Source organism: Halichoerus grypus, chromosome 14 (assembly GCF_964656455.1).
Source record: "Halichoerus grypus chromosome 14, mHalGry1.hap1.1, whole genome shotgun sequence".
Classification (NCBI taxonomy): Eukaryota; Metazoa; Chordata; class Mammalia; order Carnivora; family Phocidae; genus Halichoerus; species Halichoerus grypus.
The window spans coordinates 93,144,763-93,166,858 of record NC_135725.1 but is presented as its reverse complement, the minus strand read 5'-3'; the positions used below and the strand labels follow the sequence as shown (position 1 = coordinate 93,166,858).

The window sequence follows — 22,096 nt, the reverse complement described above, 5'->3', positions numbered from 1 at the left end:
GTGGAGGCCGGAAGCTGCCCTCCCCCTTGACCGTGGCTTGTGTGAAAGGCCTGCCAGTGACTTCCTGCCCCGCCCTAGCCCCACGTGCTGACCAGGGAGAAGGATGTGGGATTGTAAAGAAGGAGCGGGGAAGCGACAGGTAGCTGTGGTCCCCCAGGCCTGCGATTCAGTTTAGGGGAGCCCTCTATGTGCACCCCCTATGTGCACGCCCCCCCCCGCCACTGGACATCACGTGACCTGCCTCTCCCATTGGCCAGTGGGGAGACTGACGTTGGGGAGGGGCCCTCAGAGCCACCCACCAGGGTTCCCTGCCCTCTGCATCCCCCTGCTGGCCACCCGGGGACACTGCAGCCTCGCTCCCCCAGCCACCAAACAGCCTCTGCGGAATTCACTCCACTCCCAATTCCATCTGCAGGGGCCTGACTGGCTCTCGGATGTGGGGAGAGAAAGGAGCCACTCACCGAGGGGCAGCCTCAGTCTCCCCGAGCACCCTGTCTACCCCACCTGCAGGGAACCGCTTCCTTGGGCCAGAGCCCGGCCAGGCCCATCCTGCCACTTGGTCACCAAGTGGTTCATTCTCAAGGGACACAGGGAATTCTCACAGCGGTGGGACAGCCCCCCTGCAGGCCCCCTCACAAGCGCTCACTCCTCCCTTAAGTGGCGTGGGTCAGGAAGCACCTGCTTGGGCCAGAACGTTGATTCTTGAAGACTCGAGGGCAGACACTGCCCGCCCTGCACAGGTGGGATCTCCAGCCAGGATTGAGCTGTCCCCTCCCCACGTGCGGGCGGCTACCCCTTCCAGCCTGGCAGTGACGCTGGGGACCGGGACCTGGCTCTGACGTCCGGATGAAATTCTTGCCCCCAGCACTTCTGCGCGGGCGGGTGGAGGTCGTGCACCCCCTCAGCATCCACCCAGGGGGCCCTGGGGGCCAGGGACCATCTTGGGGCGCCTCTGCGGGACGATTCCAATGGGGGTTGCTGCGCGCCGGCCACATGCCCCTGGGAGAAGAGCACCCCAGACGGGGGTGAGTCGGGGGTTTAGATGTGAGCTCTGGGGCACGTCACTTCAACGCCTGGCGAGATGGGGGCGACCAACGAAGCCTCCCGTGGCCGGCCGGGTGGAGCTCCAGGAACGGCCCGGCAGGGCGGCGGGGGTTCCGGACGCAGCTCCGGGCGGCGGGCGCAGCGCGGCGCCTTTAAGCGGGGGCGGCGCGGGCGGGGGGCGGCCGCGAGTGGCTGTCACCGCGGCCGCCGGGGCGGAGCCAGCGCGGAGCCGGTCCCGGACGCCCCAGACCCCGCCCCGCGCGGGCGATGCCGAGCGGCGCGGCGGGCGGCGGGGCCGGCGGGGCGCGCAGAGGAGCGGGCCGCGGCGCGAAGGCGGCCGGAGCGCGGCCCGGCCATGGGCTTCCTGCACCAGCTGCAGCTGCTGCTCTGGAAGAACGTGACGCTGAAGCGCCGGAGCCCGGTGAGCGACCCCGCGCGCCTCCGGGCCTGCCCCGAGCCGGAGGTCGCGCGCACGGGGGGTCCAGCGGCGCGCTTTCCGCGCGCACGTGCGGCCGGGCCGGGCGCGCGTAGACCCCGGGCGGGCCCCGGGGGCGGCGGCCCGAGCCACCACTCCGCGGGACCCCGCCCGCCCTTGCGGGCTCTGGTCTCCGGGGAGGGGGCTCGGCCGTGCCCAGCCCGCGGCCCGCGCCCGCTGACATTCGCGGTGCTCGGCTGAGTCACGGGATGGGCGCCCTGCGCGCTCTTCGGGGCTAGCGGCTCGAGTAGGGGGGCGAGCGGCCCCAGGACCCTGGGGTCGCGGGAGGCCCTCGTTCCCGGGACAGAGGGCTGGCATGGGGGACTAATCCAGCCCAGAAGGTCCTTGGTTTCTGGGCCCAGCCCCCCTGGAGCCCCTGCAGGGACCCTGCCCCTTCCCTCTGTCCTTGGACAGACACCTCTCCTCATCCTCCTCCCCCCTCCTCCTCCCCCTCCTCCTCCTCCCCCTCCCCCTCCTCCTCACCCTTCCCACAAGTCCCCCAGCCCTTGCTCCTGCTTTCTCACCAATGGGATGTCCTTGCTGTGCCAGCATCTGCCAGTCTGCATCCCTGAACCCTTTTGTCCTTTGGGGCAGTCCTCCCTGAGGCTGATCCACCCTCTGATCTCCCCTGGGAGCCGGGTCCTGCTGTTCCAAGCTGTGACCACCAAGCACCCCAGCCCTGTGCCTGGGGCAGCCCGGGGCCTGAGGGTGCAGGACACAGCAGCTGTCAGGGACAGAAGCCCTGGTGAGGAGCCAGCCTGAGGCTGTATGGATGTCATCATGCTGGCCCTCCCCGCTCCTGCCCTGGGAAAGGCAGGGGCATCTCTTGGTGTCCTGCCCAGCCGATAGCACAGGGAAGCCTGGGCAGCTCGGGTTTCTGAATGGGCCCTGGGGATTTTCCACAATCAGGCCCAGAGCAGGCTGGGGTCCGGAGTGGGGGGCCTGAGGAGGAAGCATCCTCTTGCCCACCTGGGGCCTGAGAGGCTCCTCTCCCACCTGACTCTGAGTCCCCTTGGGCTGATGAGCTCCTGCCAGGGTCCCTCCTTGGGAAGAGAAACCCGGGACTGCAGACAGGGCAGGGTGGCCGTCATCACCATGGCCTGGCAGGACTCCTCTGGGCACCTGAGCCTGGCGGGGAACAAGTGCCTGGGGCTGGCTGGCTCTGGGTGCCATGGATCAGGCCTGCAGCCTCTGGTGCAGCTTCCCCTGCTTCAGATTCGGGTTACTGGGGACACCAGGGCAGGGCTTGGCGGGCGGGAGGGGTTTGGGATGTTTGCATGCATTAGTATCAGCCCCAGGGTTCTTGGCAGTAAGGGCCCCCCAGGGGCTGGGAGCAGAGGCTAGAATGATGGCCCCTGAATCCACTGGGGATCTCAAGGCCCAGGGAAGGGAGCAGTGGCTTGTGGGGCACCGGGCAGGCAGGTGGGAGGTGTCTACTGCCCTACACCCAGGAGTGGCCCCCACCTGCTAGGTTGGGCCTTCCCTAGAATCTTATCTTCTTGTGCCCCTGCCCAGCAGCACTACCAGGGGCTGGTTAGGCCACATGGAGGTCCTTGGCTTGAGACCACAGCAAATCAGAAATTCTTCCTCCAGGGTGGCTAAGGGCCTTTGCTGGGCTTGTGCTACGGGGCAGGGGCTGGGGCTGGCCAGAGGCCTGGCATGCTCATGCTGGCCCCCCACTTTCCGGGGAGGGTCTTGGGCTTCAGAGTTAGACCTGTGGGCTCGGCCAACAGAGGTTTTGCTCTGTATGCTATGCACTTCTCTGGGGGGTGGGGGTGCACCCCTGGAAAGCTTGGTTTGGAGGGTAGGAACCAAGGACCTCTGTGCCTGGGTTTCTCCATCTGTGAGTGTCGCCTGTCCCCTCTTAGCTGGGGCTGCTGGGGCCTCATCACTGGGTAAAGAGGCCGTTCCATCTTCAGTTCTCCTCTGTTCTCCCCTTGGCACAGCAGGAGGGGGCTTAGGCCCAGAGTGGGCACCCAGGCGCCGGGAACAACGTGGGGGCACTGGGGTAATCTCAGGGCACTGGGGTTTGACCACCTTGCGGGCCCCTGGTGGGGTGCAAGGGGCAAGGAACCTGTGCTCCCTGCCCGTAACCAGGTGCCCCTCTGCCCGCCTGCCCGCCCAGCAGGCCTCCCTCTTCCCAGCAGCTCCTGCGGCGGCCGTTGCTATAGCAATGAGGAGGTAGCCGAGGCCTGTTGCTGCGGTTACACGGTGGAGGTGCCCAGTGGCAGGGCGGGTGTGGGTGGGGCTGGTACCTTGGCCGTGACCCTGGCCGCCTGCCTCGCGTGCAGCCACCCTGGCTCTGTGTCTGTGCGTGTGGCATGGGTGCCGTCCCCAGCCCTGTGGGTGCCCATGGTGCCTCCTCGGCTAGCCCTGGGCCGGATCCTGGCTCGGGGCGGGGCTGGAGGCTGGCACGGACTGGGGCGGGCGTGGGGTGCGAACACACAGTGGGGTGTTTCAGACCACAGAGCACTATTGTCAAAGCACGTAAACAACAGCCGCTGTGCCATGCTGGGGGGCTGGGAGTCCGGGCCCTGGGCCAGACGGAATGCCACGGCGGGGGGGGGGGGGGGGCTCTGGAGTCTGTCTGGGCCCAGGTAGGGGTGAGGATGAAGGAAACCTGGTCCTCTGAGAAGAGCTGGTGGGGGTGAGGGTCAGGGTGTGTCTTTGGGCTGAGCGGGGGGGCTCCCCCACAGAGCAGCTGGCCCGAGGTCCTCTCTCCACCTTCCCTCCCTGAGCTAGGAGGGGTGACGGTGTCACAGACGGTGAGAAGTCCTTCCATTTTCCAGGTGAAACAGAGGGAAGGCTGGGGCCCTGGGGCCTCTGGCATTCCTTCCCCACTCCGAGCAGGTTCCGCCAGGGCTCACCTTGGTGCCCAGCCGGGGGTGGCAGGAGTAGTCCTGGGAATAGACAAGAGTTCTGGGGAGCGCAGGCAGGGCTGCTGAGCCCACCTGAGCCACGTGGAGTGAGGGAGAGGGGCCAGGGCAGAAGGAGGCACTCGGGGCTTTCAGACCTCTGAGCAGGCTTTCCTGGAGGCTCGGGGCCCTAGGCTAGAGCCATGCCTCCCCTTGTCCAGGCCTTGTCTTCCTAGGCTCTCTTGTGGGGTGTAATGGCGCTGTGACAGTGAGGGGGGCTGACCCTGGGGGAGTGTGGGAGCCATAGCTGGGGCCCAGGACCACCTCCAAGATCCTAGCCAGGAGAAGGTGGGGAAGGAGTAAGCTGAGCTGGGCAGATTCATGGGTCATAGTGGACCACAGGCTGACTGGTCTGTCCCTGCTGGCAAATCACTGCGGCACACAGAACCTGGGCTGGGGGTGTGGGAGAGCGGATTTGCTGGGACCAGACAACACTCGCGCTCTCGCCCCCATAGAAAAGGCCCTTGAAGAAAGGGGAGGCCAACTCTGTTGGCCCTGAGGGCCTGGGTTGACCTTTTGTGGTCCCTGTGGGAGGTATGTGGGGTCCAGGCTGGGCGGGGCTGGCCCTGCCTGCCAGGAAGACATCTATCTGTCTGGGGAGAGGAGGGTGCGGGTCTGTCCTGTCCAGCTCTGGGCAGGTGGTGTGGGAGGCCAGGCTGCCCAGGGCAGGTGGCCTTACTCAGCCCACGCTTTCCAGTGGGTCTTGGCCTTTGAGATCTTCATTCCTCTGGTCCTCTTCTTCATTCTGCTGGGGCTTCGGCAGAAGAAACCGACCATCTCCGTGAAGGAAGGTGAGTGTCCTTGGTTGGGGGGAGTGGGGGGGGCCCAGGGCACAGCTGGGCGGGCAGTCCTCACTGCATCATGCGTCCGTGCCTGTCCTGGGTGCACGTGACCATACACGTGTCCCAGCTCCCACGCTGTCCTGGTGCGGTCCGTGTGCCCCCCCCCCCCCGCGTGGTCCCTGGCCGTGCCTCCTGGCCGGGCCTGAGGACAGGGCTGGCCGTGGCGGCCATTCCTCACTGTTCTCCTCTGTTCTGTTTTGCCCCTCCCCCGCATGGTCTCTGGTCCTCCTCCCGGGCCTGCATGCAGTCTGTAAGTGAGCGGCCCTCCTGCTGCGGCCTCAGCGCGCCCCGCCCCCGCTTGCATTAACAGCCTTTCCTGGCCTGGCTGTGTCCTGCAGAACCCCCTTGCCCACGGTCAGGGACGGCTGGCGCGCTGGGGGACGGGGGGCGGTGGGTACCCAAGGGGGCCTGGGCCACGGTGGCTCCCAGGTCAAGCTTCTGGGGGGGTGTCCGTCTCTCTGTGGGGTTGCTTGGCCCTGCCTTGCAGGGCTGGGGCCGGGTCACCTGGCTGCTCTCCCCTCAGACCCCCGTGGGCTCCTGCATTCTCTCTGCTAACCAACTGGCCAGAGAGGTCAGAGGTCACTGCCCAGTGGGGGCCCCACATGCTCCCCTGGGCTCTGCGGGCAGTGCTACACCTGAATTCTTAGGGTAGGGGTCAGGCATTTTGGCCTTGGCTGGCCAAGGGAAGAGGGACGCTCTGGGAGTTGTGGGGAAGGGATGACCAGACACCCTTTGACCTCTGGCCTGCTGGGGTCACCTGCACTAGAACTCTTGGCCCTCTGCCCCGTCTGCTGCCCGAAGCTGCTTTTCCTCCCTGACTTTCTCTAAATTTCTCTGTTTGGCCTTCATCTTCCTCCCCTTTCTTGACTCCTTCCCCTGTCCTCTCCTGTCTCCGCCCTCGGGCCCTCTCACCTGCCCCGACCGCCCCCACCCCTGCAGCTTTCTACACGGCCGCACCTCTCACCTCTGCCGGCATCCTGCCTGTCATGCAGTCTCTGTGCCCGGATGGCCAGCGAGACGAGTTTGGCTTCCTGCAGTACGCCAACTCCACGTGAGTGCCCCCCCACCCCCTCCGGCTCCCCCCCGCCCCCCGCCCCCGCAGAGGCCAGTGGGTGACCTCTGATGGTGGTTCAGGGTCACTCAGCTGCTGGAGCGCCTCAACCGTGTGGTGGAGGAGAGCAACCTGTTCGACCCTGCGCGGCCCAGCTTGGGCTCGGAGCTCGAGGCCCTGCGCCAGCACCTGGAGGCCCTCCGCTCCGGCCCGGACACCTGGGAGAGCCACTTGGACAGACCTACAGGTACGCCCTGGGCAGGTTGGGCTGTGCCTATGCTGGGGGGCTCGAGGCCCAAGCTCTGATGTCAGCTGCGTTCAAACCCCAGCTTGGTCACTTCTCACCGCGGGCCTGTGTTGGGGCCTCCGTCTGGGCCGTCGCTTTGCGTTCCTGGGGCAGACGTGCTCAGGCGGACCCAGCCGAGCTGCCCTCCATATGGCTGGGTCTGGTGCGGGCACCTCGGCTCTGCGTCTGTTCTGGGTGCCTTGACCCTGGGCCCAGCTGGCCCTCAGCGCCGTCCTTCTGCCTGTCCAGTGTCCTCCTTCTCTCTGGGCTCGGTGGCCAGGGACCCACAGGAGCTCTGGCGTTTCTTGGTGCAGAATCTGTCGCTACCTAATAGCACAGCTCAGGCCCTCCTGGCTGCCCAGGTGGACCTGCCTGAGGTGAGTGGGACAAGCGTCCACAGCGAGCATGTGTCTCCTCTTGGGGTGGCTCCCGGCCCTGGGCTGTCCTCTCTGCCCTCCCCTGCTTGTAGGAATGGAGAGCAAGGAGGAGGGATGCGGGGCTCTGAGGCAGTCCTGGGGCCGGGTTCTGGGACCCCCTGGCCTGAGCCACGCCCCCTTTATACCCCAGGTCTATCACCTGCTTTTTGGCCCTTCGCCTGCCCTAGACGTGGGGTCAGGACTCCCCAGGGGTCAGGACCAGCCCTGGAGCCGCCTGGGTAGCAATCCCCTATTCCGGATGGAGGTGAGGGGACCTGTTAGTGGGATGGGAACACGCCGCCTGCCTCCGGGTGGGTGTTTCTGCCTGAGAGGGTGAAGAAAGGAGCCCCCTTGATAATCCTGAGCTTCTCCTGAGGGTGAGGGAGGTCCCTGGGAGTCTGCGACTAGCATGGGGAGGGGGAGGGCAGGATGGTGATGTGCGTCCACCCCTCACCCCCATTACAGCGCCTGGGCTATCAGACTTGGTGCAGGGGGTGGGGCAGGGGAGACCTGAGGCCTTCTTGGGCTGGGGCCTTGGTTCCCTCTTGGTTGGGGTCCCTCCCCAGCTGTTCCCTGCACCCCGCCCCCAGGAGCTGCTGTTGGCCCCTGCCCTGCTGGAACAACTCACCTGTACACGGGGCTCCGGGGAGCTAGGCCGGATCCTCACTGTGTCCCAGGGTCAGCAGACAGCACTGCAGGGCTACCGGGATGCTGTCTGCAGTGGGCAGGCTGCAGCCCGTGCCCAGCGATTTTCTGGGCTGGCTGCTGAGCTCCACAACCAGCTGGATGTGGCCAAGATCGCCCAGCAGGTGAGAGCCTGCCCGCCTGCTGGCCCCATGCGCCCACCGCCTGGGCTGGAGGAGATGCTGGGGCTCCTTGGGCCCAAGGCTGCGAGTGGGGTGTGCCTGTGGTTGGGCGTCCCGCGCACCCCCAGTGAGCTGTGCCCCATGTCCTCCCCCAGTCTGTTTCCCAGCCCCTAGCCAGACTCTCCCTCAACCTCTCTCATCCCCGCCTGTGTCCTCTGTCCGCCCCTGACCTCAGTCACGCACCTTCCCATCAGTTCCCAGCCCCTGCTCCCTCTCCTGGGCCTGCATCTCCCCACGTGCCCATTTCCCCTCAGCTGGGCCTGGACGCCCCCGACGCCTCGGCCCCCCAGCGGCAGCCGCCACCCCCACAGCGGCTGCAGGTGCTGTTGGAGGACCTGCTGGACGCCCAGAAAGTTCTGCAGGATGTGGACGTCCTCTCGGCCCTGGCCCTGCTGCTGCCCCAGGGCGCCTGCGCCCGCCGTGCACCGGGCCCCCCAGCCAGCGGCCCTGGAAGGACGGCCAACGGCACCGGAGCTGCGGGGGGCACGAGCTCCAACTCCACGGTGGAGGAGGGCGCCCCGTCCGCTGCGGCTCCGGCCTCCTCGGACGCGCTGCAGGGTCAGTGCTCCGCCTTCGTGCAGCTCTGGGCTGGCCTGCAGCCCATCCTGTGTGGCAACAACCGGTAGGTGGGCGGCAGGGAGAGGGCACAGGAAGACAGATGGGGCGGGGCCTGAGCCCTCGCCGGGCTTTGACCCCCCCTACACCCACCTGGCACCCACTCTGAATCCCGGCCCCGTGCCCCGCCCCTCCCGATGCACCACTCCCACCCTGAGCTTCTGCCCTGTCGGCTCTTGAAGCCCCGCCTCCAACCCCGGACACCCCGCCCTGATCCCCATGGCGGAACCCCAGCTGCGCCCCTAACGTCCGCCCCCCGCGCTAGCACCATCGAGCCGGAGGCACTGCGGCAGGGCAACATGAGCTCCCTGGGCTTTACGAGCAAGGAGCAGCGGAACTTGGGCCTTCTCGTGCACCTTATGACCAGCAATCCCAAGATCCTGTACGCGCCGGCGGGCACTGAGGCAGACCGCGTCATCCTCAAGGTGCGCCAGTCTGGCGCGTTGGGGGCTTGAGCTTCATGTGCCTTCTGCCTCCTTCTGGGGCAGAAGCTGAAGGAGCAGGCCAGAGGGGCTCTGCAGGCGGGGGAGACTGGGGTCAGTAGAATTGTCACGGGAGGGGGCTGCGGCCCTGGCACTTGAGCTCTGACTTGGCTTGGGGGGGGGGGAGGGGAGGACCGTCGGAGGGCGTTCGAAGTGCAGGGGCACTTGGGGGCTGCTGTGGGGATGTCCTGGACCGGCTGGGTCCTGCCCGGGTGCAGGGTCCTGGCCTGGCTGGGAATGGCCAGGGCCGGCAGTGCTGGTTTGGATAGAGGAGGGGCCACATGGGGCCAGCTGAGGGCAAGATGTCCGTGGCCATTCCAAGGGAGAAGTCCTGTCTGGGAGAAGTAGAAATTAGGGCTGGAAGTGGCCCAGGAAGGGGAGAGCCTGTGGAGGGGTCTCTAGGATGAGTGTGGGGGAGAGGAGGGCCAGGTGTCAGGGCTGTTCAAGGAACATGTGGAGGAGGGTCCAACAGAGGTGAATGGGGGAAGCGGGAAGCCAGGTGGCCCCGGGGGCCAGGGCAGAGCCAGTTCTGTGGGTCCTTGCAGGAAGGTGGGGAGGGAAAGTTTTCCGGCACACCGGTGGAAGTCTGCCCAGAGCAAGATTGGCTGTAGGCGAGGACTGGCCTGGGGGGAGACAAAGGAGTGGAGAACCCCCTTGCTGGCCGGGGTTTTCCCATGAGCCCCGTGACTCATGCCCTCACCCTCTGCAGGCCAACGAGACCTTTGCCTTTGTAGGCAATGTGACCCACTACGCCCAAGTGTGGCTCAACATCTCTGCCGAGATCCGCAGCTTCCTGGAGCAGGGCCGGCTGCAGCAGCATCTGGGCTGGCTGCAGCAGGTGCTGGGGGCGCCGGGCTGGGCTGGGGGAGGGCCCCAGCTGGGCCGCCCTCTGAGCCAGGCCTCCCCCGCAGTATGTGGCAGAGCTGCGGCTGCACCCCGAAGCGCTGAACCTGTCCCTGGAGGAGCTACCGCCTGCCCTGCGTCAGGACAACTTCTCACTGCCCAACGGCTCGGCCCTCCTGCAGCAGCTGGACACCATTGACAATGCGGCCTGCGGCTGGATCCAGTTCATGTCCAAGGTGGGTGGCCGGGCCCCGCGGGCTCCGCTGGTGCCCAGGGCCGGCTCCAACGACGCGCCTCCCCCCAGGTGAGTGTGGACATCTTCAAGGGTTTTCCCGATGAAGAGAGCATCGTCAACTATACCCTCAACCAGGCCTACCAGGACAATGTCACCGTGTTCGCCAGTGAGCTGGTCCCCCTAACCCCTGCTCTTCTGCCCCCACCCCCCCAGCCCCAGCCTCCAGTCTCCCCCCATCACAGCCCTCCCCTACCGCTTTCCCTGCCCGTTGTGCCCTTTTCCCTTCAACGTCACCCCGCCTTAGTCCCACCTCCTCCCTGGCCCCGCCCCTCACTCCCCAGCGCTGCCCCAGCCCCTGGTCCTGCCCCCTCCTTCACGCCCCGCCCCCTCCCAGCTCTCCAACCCCGGCCCCACCTCCTCCCTGGCCCCGCCCCTCTCACCCCAGCGCTGCCCCAGCCCCTCGTCCTGCCCCCTCCTTCACGCCCCGCCCCCTCCTTCACGCCCCGCCCCCTCCCAGCTCTCCAACCCCGGCCCCACCTCCTCCCTGGCCCCGCCCCTCTCACCCCAGCGCTGCCCTAGCCCCTCGTCCTGCCCCCTCCTTCACGCCCCGCCCCCTCCCAGCTCTCCAACCCCGGCCCCACCTCCTCCCTGGCCCCGCCCCTCATGCCCCTAAGGCCCCGCCCAGCGCTGCTCTAGCCAGGACCCACCCCCTTTTTGTCCCTGCCCCTCCCTCCCTTCAGGCCCCTACCCCCCCCCGCCACCCCCCCCCCCCCGCAGCCAGCCCCGGCTCTGCCCCTCCACCTGCTCCTCATGTCCCCAGGCGTGATCTTCCAGACCCGCAAGGACGGTTCCCTGCCGCCCCACGTGCACTACAAGATCCGCCAAAACTCCAGCTTCACTGAGAAAACCAATGAGATCCGCCGGGCCTACTGGCGGCCGGGGCCCAACACGGGCGGCCGCTTCTATTTCCTGTATGGCTTCGTCTGGATCCAGGGTGAGGGCCGCTCCTGGGGCTGCGGGGGTAGGGCCTGGCCGCCCCCAGCCCATGGCTGACCCCCCCCTGCCCACAGACATGATGGAGCGTGCCATCATCAACACCTTCGTGGGGCACGACGTGGTGGAGCCCGGCAACTACGTACAGATGTTTCCCTACCCCTGCTACACGCGAGACGAGTGAGTGTGTGTGGGGGAGACTGGGGGCTGGGGCTTAGGCTGAGCCCCTCCCCTCACGCCCCTGCCCCGAACCCGACCCCAGCTTCCTGTTTGTGATCGAGCACATGATGCCACTCTGCATGGTGATTTCCTGGGTCTACTCGGTGGCCATGACCATCCAGCACATTGTAGCGGAGAAGGAGCACCGGCTGAAGGAGGTGGGGGCCCGGGGGCGGAGGTGGGGGAGATGGGGTATGGGGCAGAGGTGGAGGGGGATGGAGGGGTAGAGGTGGGGGGCAGAGGTGGAGGGGGATGGAGGGGTGGAGGTGGGGGGCAGAGGTGGAGGGGGATGGAGGTGGGGGAAAAGGGGTATGGGGCAGAGGTGGAGGGGGATGGAGGGGTGGAGGTAGGGGGCGGAGGTGGGGGAGGAATGAGCGCGGAGGGGAGGCTGCAGGCACCTTTCCCTCCCTGGGGCCTAGCTGGCACGGTGGAGGCAGGTCATTCCTTCCAGCCGTCCCACCCCAAGTGCCGAGGCCTCCTGCCCCAGCCCGCTGTGCACCTGCCCCCAGGTGATGAAGACCATGGGCCTGAACAACGCGGTGCACTGGGTGGCCTGGTTCATCACCGGCTTCGTGCAGCTCTCCATCTCCGTGACGGCACTCACGGCCATCCTCAAGTACGGCCAGGTCCTCATGCACAGCCACGTGCTCATCATCTGGCTCTTCCTGGCCGTCTATGCCGTGGCCACCATCATGTTTTGGTGAGCACCATGTGGCTGGCAGCGGGCTGGGAGGGAGCCTCGCTTGGGTCCTGGCAGAGTATCCCTTGCATTCACCCAGAAACCCGGACACACCCCAGGAGGGACGTCCCGGGAGGGCTTCGGGCTCTGCACCGAGGGCCGGGTGTGGCTGATGACCCGTGGCCCACCCCCCGCCCGCCCCGCCCTAGCTTCCTGGTATCTGTGCTGTACTCCAAGGCCAAGCTGGCCTCGGCCTGTGGCGGCATCATCTACTTCCTGAGCTATGTGCCCTACATGTACGTGGCAATCCGCGAGGAGGTGGCCCACGACAAGATTACCGCCTTTGAGAAGTGCATTGCGGTGAGGGTCATGGGTAGTTGGGGTGGGGGTGGGGTGCAGCCTCCTTCCCCCACTGACACCACTGTTCCCTCAGTCCCTGATGTCCACAACGGCCTTCGGCCTGGGCTCCAAGTACTTTGCGCTGTACGAGGTGGCAGGCGTGGGCATCCAGTGGCACACGTTCAGCCAGTCTCCTGTGGAAGGCGACGACTTCAACCTGCTCCTGGCTGTCACCATGCTGATGGTGGATGCGGCCGTCTACGGCGTGCTCACGTGGTACATTGAGGCCGTGCACCCAGGTACCAGCTGACTCCGTGGAGGGGGAAAGGAGAGGGTGCGTGGCTCCCTGGGGTGGGTGGCGGGCACATGGCCCGGGCTGGACAGCAACCCCGGCCCTCGGTCAGCCTCCCTTGTGCTCCGCCCACCCCTAGGCATGTACGGGCTGCCCCGGCCCTGGTACTTCCCGCTGCAGAAGTCCTACTGGCTGGGCAGCGGGCGCGCGGAGGCCTGGGAGTGGAGCTGGCCGTGGGCACGTGCCCCCCGGCTCAGCGTCATGGAGGAGGACCAGGCCTGCGCTATGGAGAGCCGGCGCTTGGGTGAGGCGGGTGCCGGGGTGGTGGATGGGGCAGTCACTGGGTTTTGGGGGCCCCGGGCAGCCTTAGCTGACCCGCGCCCTGGTGCAGAGGAGATGCGGGGCATGGAGGAGGAGCCCACCCACCTGCCGCTGGTAGTTTGCGTGGACAAGCTCACCAAGGTCTACAAGAACGATAAGAAGCTGGCTTTAAACAGGCTGAGCCTGAACCTCTACGAGAACCAGGTGGTGTCCTTCCTGGGACACAACGGGGCTGGCAAGACAACTACCATGTGAGCGTCAGGGCAGAGCCCTCACCAAGCGGGCAGCAGGGCGGGCTCCCTGCAGGAGGTGGGGGTCGTGACCCTGCACGCCCGCCCAGGTCGATCCTCACTGGCTTGTTCCCGCCGACCTCGGGGTCGGCCACCATCTACGGGCACGACATCCGCACAGAGATGGACGAGATCCGCAAGAACCTGGGCATGTGTCCACAGCACAACGTGCTCTTTGACCGGCTCACGGTGGAGGAGCACCTCTGGTTCTACTCGAGGCTCAAGAGCATGGCCCAGGAGGAGATCCGCAAGGAGATGGACAAGTGGGTGGGGTGGGGAGGGGGCCGAGGGGCTGGGGCAGGGCGGGCCCAGAGGCGACCCCAGCGTCGCTGGCTCCCAAGGTCCAGGCCCCACACGCCCGCTCCCACCCTGTGTGGCCCTCAGGATGATCGAGGACCTAGAGCTCTCCAATAAGCGTCACTCGCTGGTGCAGACGCTGTCGGGCGGCATGAAGCGCAAGCTCTCTGTGGCCATCGCCTTTGTGGGCGGCTCCCGCGCCATCATCCTGGACGAGCCCACCGCAGGCGTGGACCCTTATGCACGCCGAGCCATCTGGGACCTCATCCTGAAGTACAAGCCGGGTGAGCAGGGCGTGGGGCGGGTGTGGGTGGCCCCCACCTGGCCTACCCGGCCCAGCGCCCTGACCCCGATCCTGGGCTCCCCCAGGCCGCACCATCCTGCTGTCCACCCACCACATGGATGAGGCCGACCTGCTCGGGGATCGCATCGCCATTATCTCGCACGGGAAGCTCAAGTGCTGTGGCTCCCCACTCTTCCTCAAGGGCGCCTACGGGGACGGCTACCGGCTCACTCTGGTCAAGCGGCCTGCTGAGCCTGGGGACCCCCAAGGTCTGTGCAGAGGCTGCCTGAGCCGGCCTGGGGCCCCCCCTACCCCAGGACCCCTCCCCCAAGCCCAGTGAGCTTAAGTGGTGGCCCCCGCCACTGCCCCAGTGAGCCTAGTGCGCCTGCTCGGGCCTGGGGCTCCTCATGCCCCCTCTTGACCTGGCTGGGCCCCTGTAGAGAATCCCCCCTCCGGCAGCCCCTGAGTTGGGCTCCTCTGCATTCCCCTCCCTTCCTAGAGCCAGGGCTGCCAGCCAGCCCCCCAGGCCGCACCCAGCTGAGCAGCTGCTCAGAGCCCCAGGTCTCCCAGTTCATCCGCAAGCACGTGGCCTCCTGCCTGCTGGTCTCGGACACCAGCACAGAGCTCTCCTACATCCTGCCTAGCGAGGCTGCCAAGAAGGGGGCCTTCGAGCGTCTCTTCCAGGTGTGGGGTGGAGCGGGCTCAGGGGCGGGGGCCTCTCCCAGGCGCGGGGTGGAGCGGGCTCAGGGGCAGGGGCCTCTCCCAGGCGCGGGGTGGAGCGGGCTCAGGGGCGGGGCCTCTCCCAGGCGCGGGGTGGAGCAGGCTCAGGCGCGGGGTGGAGCGGGCTCAGGCGCGGGGGGCGTCCCTGCGGGGGGCCGTGCTGCAGTGGGTCACGTGCAGCCATTTCACAGCACCTGGAGCAGAGTCTGGATGCGCTGCACTTGAGCAGCTTCGGGCTGATGGACACCACGCTGGAGGAGGTATTCCTCAAGGTGTCAGAGGAGGACCAGTCTCTGGAGAACAGTGAGGCGGGTGAGAGGTCCCCGAGCTGCTCGTCAGTCCTGCCCCCACCCCCGGGGCCTGAACCTGGGCTGGGGCTGCTCACTCTTCCCCTGTTTCTGGGGACCAAGGGCTCTGGGTGGGAACAAGGTGCCACGATTCCCTGCCAGGCTGACTCGGGGGTGAGGAGCTTGGGCAGGTAGGTGCCATGGGACTTGGGGCTCCCCATGGCGAAGTGGGGCTGAGGGTGGGTGGGTGAGCGTGGGGACTGGGGTCCCAGGCAGGCCTGAGCCCTGCTTCTCCCCTCCCTGGCCCCTCGGCCACGGCAGATGTGAAGGAGTCCAAGAAGGACGCACTGCCCGGGGCGGGGGGCCCGGCCTCGCCGGGGGAGGTGCACGCTGGCGGCCTGGCCCGGTGCACCGAGCTGGCACAGTCTCAGGCGTCCCTGCAGTCCGCATCATCTGTGGGCTCTGCCCGTGGTGACGAGGGACCCACCTACGCGGATGGCTATGGCGACTACCGTCCCCTCTTTGACAACCTACAGGACCCCGACAACGTCAGCCTGCAAGGTGGGGGGCGGCTGGGTGGGGCCGGGCAGGGTCCCTGGAGGGTGGCGCGGGGCCGCCTGCTCAGCCCCCACTCCCCGCGCAGAAGCCGAGGCAGAGGCCCTGACGAGGGTCGGCCAGGGCAGCCGCAAGCTGGAAGGCTGGTGGCTGAAGGTGCGCCAGTTCCACGGGCTCCTGGTGAAGCGCTTCCACTGCGCCCGCCGCAACTCGAAGGCGCTCTCCTCCCAGATCCTGCTCCCCGCCTTCTTTGTCTGCGTGGCCATGACTGTGGCCCTCTCCGTCCCTGAGATTGGTACGGCTGCCAGGCCAGGCAGAGGGACATCGGGGGCCAGCGTCCCACTCTGGCAGGGATCACCCGCTCGGGGCCTGGGCACTGCATCCGAGACCGGCAGGCACTCTGCGCGGCTTGTCTGGGACTCATGTCTCCTTGGGACCCAGACCCCAAGCTTGGACCCTAAGGGTCCTGGGGAGGAAGGACCTGGGCCTGGGGGCCGCTAGTAGGCAATCAGAACCTGCTCAGGCTTCCCCGTGCGCCCCTCCAGGTGACCTGCCCCCGCTGGTCCTGTCACCCTCCCAGTACCACAACTACACCCAGCCCCGTGGCAACTTCATCCCCTACGCCAACGAGGAGCGCCAGGAGTACCGGTGAGGCCGCCTGCCAGGCAGCCGTGGCGGCCCAGGGCTGGGTGAGGGCGGGAGATGGGCGGGCACCTCCCCACCCAGACTCACGCTGCGGGTTCCCCAGGTTGCGACTGTCGCCGGACGCCAGCCCCCAGCAGCTGGTGAGCACGTTCCGGCTGCCGTCGGGGGTGGGCGCCACCTGTGTGCTGAAGTCTCCGGCCAACGGCTCCCTGGGGCCCGTGCTGAACCTGAGCAGCGGCGAGTCCCGCCTGCTGGCGGCGACGTTCTTTGACAGCATGTGCCTGGAGTCCTTTACGCAAGGGCTGCCGCTGTCCAACTTCGTGCCGCCCCCACCCTCCCCCGCTCCGTCCGACTCCCCTGTGTCCCCAGAGGAGGACCCGCTACAGGCCTGGAATGCTTCGCTGCCCCCCACCTCCGGGCCAGGTATGGGCCCAGCGGGCTGCCGGGGGGGGGGGAGGCAGGGGAAGGTGCGGGCCTAAGCTGACGGCCCCTGCCGCGCCCACAGACAACTGGACGTCGGCGCCGTCCCTGCCGCGCCTGGTGCGGGAGCCCGTCCGTTGCACCTGCTCTGCACAAGGCACTGGATTCTCCTGCCCGGGGGGTGTGGGTGGGCGTCCACCCCAGATGCGGGTGGTCACGGGAGACATCCTGACCGACATCACTGGCCACAATGTCTCCGAGTACCTGCTCTTCACCTCTGACCGCTTCCGGCTGCATCGGTGAGCCGGGCGGGAGTTGCGTGCCGGCTGTGGGCGAGGGGGCAGCCCACATGCTGCATGCTGGGCCTCACTGCCCCGCGCCCTGCCTGCCCAGGTATGGGGCCATCACCTTTGGCAACGTCCAGAAGTCCATCCCAGCGTCATTTGGTGCCCGGGCCCCAGTCATGGTGCGGAAGATTGCGGTGCGCAGGGCAGCCCAGGTGAGCCGTGAAGCCCGGGCCCGGGGCGCCCAGCTCTCGCGCGAGGTGGGCAGGAACCCACAGGGCTCTTAGGGCACTTCTGGGTCCCTCCAGGTTTTCTACAACAACAAGGGTTACCACAGCATGCCCACCTACCTCAATAGCCTGAACAATGCTATCCTGCGCGCCAACCTGCCCAAGGGCAAGGGCAACCCTGCGGCCTATGGTGAGCCTAGGCGGAGGGGTGGGGGCAGGCGGGGCCGGGGCCGGGTGGGCGCGGAGCAGGTCCCTGAGGCCGCCTTCCCCTGTGCCCTAGGCATCACTGTCACCAACCACCCCATGAACAAGACGAGCGCCAGCCTATCCCTGGATTACCTGTGTGTACGGGGGCAGGGAGGGCAGGGCTGCTGCTGTGGGACTCGGTGCCCGGCAGGGGCTGATGGCTGCCGTGCCCCCAGGCTGCAGGGCACGGACGTGGTCATCGCCATCTTCATCATCGTGGCCATGTCCTTCGTGCCAGCCAGCTTCGTGGTCTTCCTGGTGGCCGAGAAGTCTACCAAGGCCAAGCACCTGCAGTTTGTCAGTGGTTGTAACCCCGTCATCTACTGGCTCGCCAACTACGTGTGGGACATGGTGTGCCCCTCCCCGCGTGGCCGAGGGCGGTTCCCATTACCCCTAGACCCCTGCCGTCCCATGACCTTGTCTCCTGCCAGGCCCACCAGTTCTGGCCCCAGGCCCCCAGCCCTGCCCTGGGAGCCCTCACTCCTGCCCTGGGGCCCCTCACCCCTGCACCTGGGCCCCTTACCTGCCACTCCTGCTCTGGTAGCTTAACTACCTGGTCCCAGCCACCTGCTGCGTCATCATCCTGTTTGTGTTCGACTTGCCGGCCTACACATCACCCACCAACTTCCCTGCCGTGCTCTCTCTCTTCCTGCTCTATGGGTAAGGGGGAGCGGGCGGGGGAGTGGGCCTGGGGTGGGGGCGGGCCACCTGGTGACACCTGCACCCATCCACCCGCAGGTGGTCTATCACCCCCATCATGTACCCGGCCTCCTTCTGGTTCGAGGTACCCAGCTCAGCCTACGTGTTTCTCATTGTCATCAACCTCTTCATCGGCATCACGGCCACGGTGGCCACCTTCCTGCTGCAGCTCTTCGAGCATGACAAGGTGGGGCAGGGGGGCCGCAGGGCACAGTGGGCAGCAGGGCAGGGGGCGGCGGGGCACAGTGGGACAGCGTGGCAGCGGGATGGCGGGCACAGTGGGCGTCAGGGCAAGGGGACGGGGGAGGCAGGGCAGTGGGATGGCAGGGCACAGCGGGCAGCAGGGCAGGGGGGCAGCGAGGCACAGTGGGCAGCGGGACACGGCGGGACGGCGGAGCCCAGGCTGTGCCTGTGACCCCCTGTGATACCCCAGGACTTGAAGGTGGTCAATAGTTACCTGAAAAGCTGCTTCCTCATCTTCCCCAACTACAACCTGGGCCATGGGCTCATGGAGATGGCCTACAATGAGTACATCAACGAGTACTACGCCAAGATCGGTGAGCGGGGCGCGGGTGCCGTAGAGGGTCATGTCCCCAGAGATCGGGATTTGCAGGTGTGGGGGGAGCCCCCAGGCACAGGCCCTGAGCCGGCTGCCCCACAGGCCAGTTTGACAAGATGAAGTCCCCGTTCGAGTGGGACATTGTCACCAGGGGGCTGGTGGCCATGACGGTCGAAGGCTTCGTCGGCTTCTTCCTCACCATCATGTGCCAGTACAACTTCCTGAGGCAGCCACAGTGAGTTGGGGAGTGCCAGGAGATGTGGGGGCCATAGCAAATCGGGGAGCAGTGGGTGATGGATGGCACGGCCTGCCCTGTCCCCACAGGCGAATGCCAGTGTCTACCAAGCCCGTGGAGGACGATGTGGACGTGGCCAGCGAGCGGCAGCGGGTGCTGCGGGGGGACGCTGACAATGACATGGTCAAGATCGAGAACCTGACCAAGGTGGGCCAAGCCCTGGTGGGGCTCCGGGGGGCGGGGCCCAGGTGGGAGCGTGTTTCCAGGCGGGGGTGGGGCCCAAGTGGGGGCGTGTTTCCAGGAGGGGGAGGGACGCGGTGGGGGCGGGACCCGGTGGGGGCGTGTTTCCAGGGGGCGGGGCCCAGGTGGGGGCGTGTTTCCAGGCCGGGGCGGGGCCCAGGTGGGGGTGCGGCCTGGCGAGTGCTTGGCCCTGCTGAATGGGCTGAGCCCTCCCCACGCCAGGTGTACAAGTCTCGCAAGATCGGCCGTATCCTGGCGGTGGATCGCCTGTGCCTGGGCGTGCGTCCTGGCGAGTGCTTTGGCCTTCTGGGCGTGAACGGCGCCGGCAAGACCAGCACCTTCAAGATGCTGACGGGTGACGAGAGCACAACGGGGGGCGAGGCCTTTGTCAACGGGCACAGGTGCAGGCGGGCGGGCGCCTGGGCGGGTGGGGTGACCGTGGCCGCCGGTGCTGATGGCACGGTGTCCGCAGCGTGCTCAAGGAGCTGCTCCAGGTGCAGCAGAGTCTGGGGTACTGCCCGCAGTTCGACGCCCTGTTCGACGAGCTCACGGCCCGGGAGCATCTGCAGCTGTACACGCGGCTCCGCGGCGTCCCCTGGAAGGACGAGGCGCGGGTGAGGGGCGCCCGGGCGGGGGGGGTAGGGAGGGGCTGACGGGAGGGGCGGGCCCTGATGTCGGTTCTCGCCCCCAGGTGGTGAAGTGGGCCCTGGAGAAGCTGGAGTTGAGCAAGTACGCCGACAAGCCCGCGGGCACCTACAGCGGGGGCAACAAGCGGAAGCTGTCTACAGCCATTGCCCTCATCGGGTACCCCGCCTTCATCTTCCTGGTGAGCCGGGATAGGGGGTGGGCCCGTCTGCACCCCCTGGTGAGCGGGGCCGGAGGCAGCGGGTTGGGCCACCTGGGGTGGAGCGGGCCGCCACGGCTGAGCCTGGCACCGCCCCCAGGATGAGCCCACCACGGGCATGGACCCCAAGGCCCGGCGCTTCCTTTGGAACCTCATTCTGGACCTCATCAAGACGGGGCGCTCGGTGGTGCTGACGTCCCACAGGTGTGTCCCTGCCCGTAGCGCCCCTCCCCACCACACACAGTGCCCCGCCCCACCGTACCAGCCTGTGTGTCTGCCCGCAGCATGGAGGAGTGCGAGGCGCTGTGCACACGTCTCGCCATCATGGTGAACGGGCGCCTGCGTTGTCTGGGCAGCATCCAGCACCTGAAGAACCGGTGAGCCGGGCCAACGGTGCCAGCGTGGGGTGGCGGGCTGTGGGGTCTGTGGCAGGTGGGGGATGGGCTGCCCTGGCGGCTGGGGACTCGGGGCCACAGGCCTGTCCCACAGGTTTGGAGATGGCTACATGATCACGGTGAGGACCAAGAGCAGCCAGAACGTGAAGGATGTGGTGCGGTTCTTCAACCGGAACTTTCCAGAGGCTGTGCTCAAGGTGGGTGGGGCCCCAGGGGTAGGGCTTTGGGGCCTGCTGAGCAGCCTCTGACCCCCGTGCCCCCCCAGGAGCGTCACCACACGAAGGTGCAGTACCAGCTCCAGTCGGAGCACATCTCACTGGCTCAGGTGTTCAGCAAGATGGAACAGGTGGTGGGCGTGCTTGGCATCGAGGACTACTCCGTCAGCCAGACCACCCTGGACAACGTGAGTGCTCCAGGTCAGGGGCGTGGGGCCAGCCTGGGCTGGCCCCTGCTCACCCACCTGCCCCCATCCGCCAGGTGTTTGTGAATTTTGCCAAGAAGCAGAGTGACAACTTGGAGCAGCAGGAAACAGAGCCACCCTCGGCCCTGCGGTCACCCCTGGGCCGCCTGCTTAGCCTCTTCCGGCCCCGCTCAGCCCCCACGGAGTTAAGGGCGCTGGTGGCTGACGAGCCTGAGGACCTGGACACAGAAGACGAGGGCCTCATCAGCTTCGAGGAGGAGCGGGTGAGCCGCCTTGGTAGGGTCAGCCTGGCCAGAGGGCTCGGGTTCTGCAAAAGGAGAGGTGTGGGGGAGGGCCGCCTGGGGACTTCTGCTGTCCTGAGCTCAAGGGGACAGAGGGATCGCTCTGATACTTAGGGCGAGGGTAAACACCGGAGGCCCCAGGCACAGGCAGGTACAGACCCACTGCAGACCGCACAACACGCTGGGAACTTGGAGGGATGTCCGAGGCGGGCAGAGCAGAGTAGGGGGAGCAGAGCCTGGGGACCGGGGAGAGCTGGAAAGACTGCAGCCACCTGACCTGGCCGACAGACGCCCAGGAGGCTTCACCACTGAGGGAGAACTCCAGAGGGACAGAGGAGGGGTACCCAGTCCCACACCGGGGGTGGGGGCTGGGGGTGTTTGTGGACGCCCCCCCAAGCCCGGCCTGCCTGCCTTCTGCCCACCAGGCCCAGCTCTCCTTCAACACGGACACACTCTGCTGACCACCAGGCGCTGGCTCAAGGACATGCAGTGGGGACAGAAGTCAGGCGGTGGCCGAGGCCCCACCCCGTGCCCCCAGTGCCCACCCACAAGGCCCTGGAACGGGAGGTCCAGGACCTAGGGCTTCATGCCCCCTCCAGCCCCTCACCTGTCCTCAGCCCTGCCTGAGGCCACTGCGCTGCCCTCCCCTGATTGTGCCAAAGGTTGGCCTGGCCCTGGGCTGCGCACACCCTCACCCTGCTCTGCCTTAAAGCCTTGGGGTCTGGCCGGCCCCTCGTCTCTGCCCCTTTCCAGCTCTGCCCGCCACTCCTAGGGCCACTGGGCTGACACAGGCCACCAGGTACTACCAGACTCTGCTGGCCGGGCCTGACCTCCTGAATGGGCTTTTCTCTGACCCTCAGTACTGATGGGCCAGTCTGGGGCTGAGGTTGGGGACTGGGGTAGGTCCTGTCCCCAGACCCTTATTTATTTTGCTTTAGGAAGAGGCTTCCTCATCTTGCTGTCGTGCAGGGAGGCCCCCACCTGAGGGAAGCCGTGGGCGTGGGCCAGGGAGGGGCTGCCTCAAGGTGGTGGGCCGGGTGGCAGGAATGGAGAAGCTGGACCCACTGGCCGACAAGGGGCCAGACCCCCTCCCCACCCCCTCCAGCTGCCATTGCTCTCCCTCCCAGCTTGGCCCCCTGCACACCCACCCACCCGGGAGCCGGACCTGTACACAGCGCACAGATGTTTGTTTTAAATAAATAAACAAAAAAGCCCATGCAAGCCTGCGCATGTGGAGTGGGGTGTTGGGGTG

The 22,096-nt window shown here is 67.1% G+C and overlaps 1 protein-coding gene across 2 annotated transcripts; it reads left to right on the top strand.

The window, feature by feature from the left end:
* Positions 1-1,318: 1,318 nt before the first annotated feature.
* Positions 1,319-22,060, top strand: ABCA2 (ATP binding cassette subfamily A member 2). Of its 2 annotated transcripts, XM_036073203.2 has the most exons (48): positions 1,319-1,465; positions 5,132-5,225; positions 6,216-6,327; positions 6,411-6,574; positions 6,863-6,990; positions 7,181-7,294; positions 7,620-7,838; positions 8,150-8,517; positions 8,776-8,935; positions 9,702-9,830; positions 9,904-10,071; positions 10,140-10,236; positions 10,891-11,064; positions 11,141-11,243; positions 11,326-11,440; positions 11,792-11,982; positions 12,171-12,321; positions 12,395-12,599; positions 12,732-12,896; positions 12,984-13,164; positions 13,254-13,466; positions 13,588-13,784; positions 13,870-14,052; positions 14,283-14,467; positions 14,695-14,815; positions 15,112-15,351; positions 15,434-15,640; positions 15,891-15,993; positions 16,094-16,413; positions 16,496-16,709; positions 16,804-16,909; positions 17,003-17,114; positions 17,205-17,265; positions 17,347-17,521; positions 17,715-17,830; positions 17,909-18,056; positions 18,303-18,426; positions 18,531-18,663; positions 18,753-18,870; positions 19,126-19,304; positions 19,376-19,517; positions 19,595-19,729; positions 19,848-19,951; positions 20,032-20,124; positions 20,237-20,339; positions 20,408-20,545; positions 20,620-20,826; positions 21,270-22,060. In XM_036073203.2, exons 1-48 carry the CDS (start codon positions 1,400-1,402, stop codon positions 21,303-21,305), a joined length of 7,317 nt encoding a protein of 2,438 aa, XP_035929096.2. In that variant the 5' UTR covers positions 1,319-1,399; the 3' UTR covers positions 21,306-22,060. The 2 variants fall into 2 exon arrangements, with proteins under 2 accessions (XP_035929096.2, XP_035929099.2); XM_036073206.2 differs by lacking the exon at positions 1,319-1,465 and having other exon boundaries at positions 6,928-6,990.
* Positions 22,061-22,096: the final 36 nt, after the last annotated feature.